This window comes from Pygoscelis adeliae, unplaced genomic scaffold, assembly GCF_000699105.1.
Source record: "Pygoscelis adeliae isolate BGI_AS28 unplaced genomic scaffold, ASM69910v1 Scaffold820, whole genome shotgun sequence".
Classification (NCBI taxonomy): Eukaryota; Metazoa; Chordata; class Aves; order Sphenisciformes; family Spheniscidae; genus Pygoscelis; species Pygoscelis adeliae.
Genome location: NW_008823937.1, coordinates 10,184 through 13,365, shown reverse-complemented (window position 1 = coordinate 13,365; position 3,182 = coordinate 10,184). Strand labels below are relative to the sequence as shown.

Below are 3,182 nucleotides of genomic sequence, written 5' to 3'. Positions count from 1 at the left end.
TTCACTGAAAGGGTTGTCAAGCATTGGAACAGGCTGCCCAGGGAAGGGGCTGAGTCACCATCCAGCACCTCGACGTCCTTCTTGTAGTGAGGGGCCCAAAACTGAACACAGTATTCGAGGTGCGGCCTCACCAGGGCTGAGTACAGGGGCACGATCACTGCCCTGCTCCTGCTGGCCACACCATTTCTGATACAAGCCAAGATGCCATTGGCCTTCTTGGCCGCCTGGGCACACTGCTGTGCAATACCTCTCCGTGTCTACAGTGGCCCACCGGTGCCCCTTTGGATCCTTGAACTATCTTTACTTCTTTGAAGCATCCTACTTTCAAGTCAATGCCAGGGATACACGGAGCCTCCGGACTGGTCGCTTCTCCCACTCGTTTCCCGTTGGGCTCCCCTCAGCTCCCACCACAGCGACTGGGATCCCCCCATCACCCCGGAAACCCAGATGTGTCCTATCCCCTTGTACCCCGATGCCATTAGGGGTCACTGTGCACCGGTGTCCACCAGGGCCTTATATTCCCATGGGTCTGACGTGCCAGGCCACTGAATCCATTTGTCCCTTTCCTCTGCCCGGCCGGAGGCAGGAGCCCTAGTTCTGATCAGAGCATTCGTTACCCGATTCCTGTAATTGCAAACCAGAAGTCTTTTCACCCTGAGAGGAGCCCACATCTCTCTCGCCCAGGCTACGTTACAAGGACTAGTCACGGGTACGAGCCTACTGTGGTCCGGCATAGTCTTTGCATGGTGCTGGGTGTGAGGTTCGACCCCATGTGGACGTACGTCCACTGGATCAGAATCAGGAGGAGGAGATGTGTCCTCAGCCCTGGGGAATTGCTCGACAGCAACTGCCGCAGCAATCGGCCTGGATCATCCCCTTTCACTGCTGTTTTTTCCCCACAATTCTCGTACGTGGGCTTCCAGGAGCGAGGTAGGTGCAACGTCCCACTTCCTCGTGTCCTCCCCATGGTCACGCAGACAGAACCCTACCAGGTGGCACGCGGCGTGCGCCCACGGTCCCCGTTGCGTTGAGCAGGCTCCTGGTAGCTGAGATGCTGCCCTGTAGGCGCAAGGAGGGAGATTCTCCACCTTCTCTTCGAGTGGCCGGACCTCGGGGAACGGTCTGTCCGCAGCGGAGACAAAGCCCCGTGGTGGGAAGGGGGAACAGAAGTTCTCCTTGAATCGCTGGAGCTGGCGGACCACTCCATGGCCAGTTGGCGCCTCGACGTCTGCCCAGTCCACCACGGCCGGGTTGCTGCCGCACGTCGGTGTGCTCCGTACAAACATCCGCCACACGGACTGTGCGCGCTGGATGCCATCCCGGTATTTGGGGGCCCGATTATTGTCCGTGCCACTGCAGACCGCTACAAATGCCCTCAGGTACTGGATACCTTCCTCGCTGGTAGACCACTCACCTCGCTGGGTTACAGGATCTTCCGCGAGAGGATACTTTGCCTTCACGCTCAACAAGAGCCACCTCCAGAGGCTGTGGGTGGCTGCCCCTCTTCCCATCCATCAATCCCTCAGTCCTAGCAATGGATCCCAGCTGCTGGGCTTCCCTACCTTCTGGTTCCAGCCTGTCAGCCCCACCGCCCCAGCATGGGAGCAACCAGGGAGCAAACGTCTTCACCTGCCTGATGGACGAAATCGCTCCCTGTATCTCGCAGCCCGCTCAGGGATAGGGACCAGGTCGTTTCTGCCTCTGCCCCCTCAGGGGAAGGGTCCACTCTGTGGACTTCCACTGCGTCTCCTTGGCTGCGAGAGGAACTATTAGAGTTCAGAGTCGAGTCCCTGGTTTAGTCGCAGTGACCGTTTGTGTGACCTCAAACCAGGAGACGTTCGTCTCGGCGCCCGTCTACATGGCCTCAGAGCAGGAGACTTTCCCCTCAGTGCCTGCTTGTGTGGCTTCAGAGCAAGAGACCTTCTTCGCAGTGACAGTTTGCGCGGCTTCAGACCAGGAGACCTTCTCAGCGCCCGTCCGCGTGGCCTCGGAGCAAGAGACCCTCTCCACGTCAGTGCGTGTGACCTCAGACCAGGAGACCTTCTCAGCGCCCATTTGCCTGGCCTCAGAGCTCGCCACCTGCCACGGGGGTACGGATGACCAGCCAGGTCCCAACGAAAAGCTGGCCGATCCCCCTCAGCCCCCTCTTTTCCCTTTTTATCCTCGAGTACGGTATGATATGGCCTGGAACATCTCTCGCTAGTTTGGGTCACCTGCCCGGTTGTGTCCCCTCTCAACCTCTTGCGCAACCCCCATCTATTCGGAGGCGGGGCTGGGATTCGGGGGCGGTTGGGGGGGGGCGGCGAGTGAGAAATAGAGGCGGCCTTGACGCTGTGCCGACGCTGTTCAGATCCACCGCTGTGCTACCAACGCTGTTTTGGTCACAAATCCAAAACACCGCACCGTGCCGGGCTGCTATGAAGAACATCAACTCTATCCCAGCCAAAACCAGCACAGCCCTCGACCCGAGGCTGCGAGAGCAGCCCAGGCACCGGGAGAGGAGGCGCAGCCCGCCGCAGGGTGGGGACCAGCATTTATTGTGCGACCCAGGAAACGTACACACGTAAAAGAAATCCATTACAACCTCAGAAATCCATTACAACCTCAAAATTAAAAAAAAAAAAAAAAAAAAAAAAAAAAAAAAAAAAACAAACCCCAAACAAACAAAGAAATAAAACCACAAAAAAAAAATCAATAATAATTGTGGTGCTCAATTTTAAAAGCATCGGAAAATGGGGAGTTCACCCAGCCAGAAGAGCCACCACCGTAGCCGGGGGTGGGCAGGCGCAGTGTGACAAGCTCTCTCTGCAGGCAGCTCCCAGCCTCCTCCGGCACATGTCTGCGTCCAGCCGGTGAGAGGGCAGGGGGCCGCATCCAGCCACGTGCCGGTCCCTCGTGGAGTCGTTAGGCGGTGATGGCTGCAGGGACGGGAGGAGGAGGAGACAGTGTCACCCAGGGTGGCCCTGTCGTCCCCAGCTCTCTGCTCCGGGGTCCTCGGTGAACCCCTTCCGCAAGCCTGGTGTTGCTCTGGTCCCACGGGGGAGCACGGAGACCTGGGGCCACCCCGTCCACCCCGCCCTGGTCCCACACCGTACCTGTGCCCGAGCCGCCAGACTCCCCATCCGCGCCTGCGAGAGAGAAACAGCCGTGAGCTGCCAGCCCCGTGCTCGCCACGGGCACGG

General features: G+C 58.9%; 1 protein-coding gene across 1 annotated transcript in view; it reads right to left on the bottom strand.

Moving 5' to 3' along the window:
- Nucleotides 1–2,656: 2,656 nt before the first annotated feature.
- LOC103914226 (class I histocompatibility antigen, F10 alpha chain-like) overlaps nt 2,657–3,182 on the bottom strand; it is a gene marked incomplete at its 5' end in the record, with an annotated part of 10,472 nt that continues 9,946 nt past the window's right edge. Inside the window, one exon of the mRNA XM_009320844.1 lies at nt 2,657–2,918. Coding sequence (XP_009319119.1) covers nt 2,717–2,918 — 202 coding nt within the window. The remainder of the gene's footprint in view (nt 2,919–3,182) is intronic.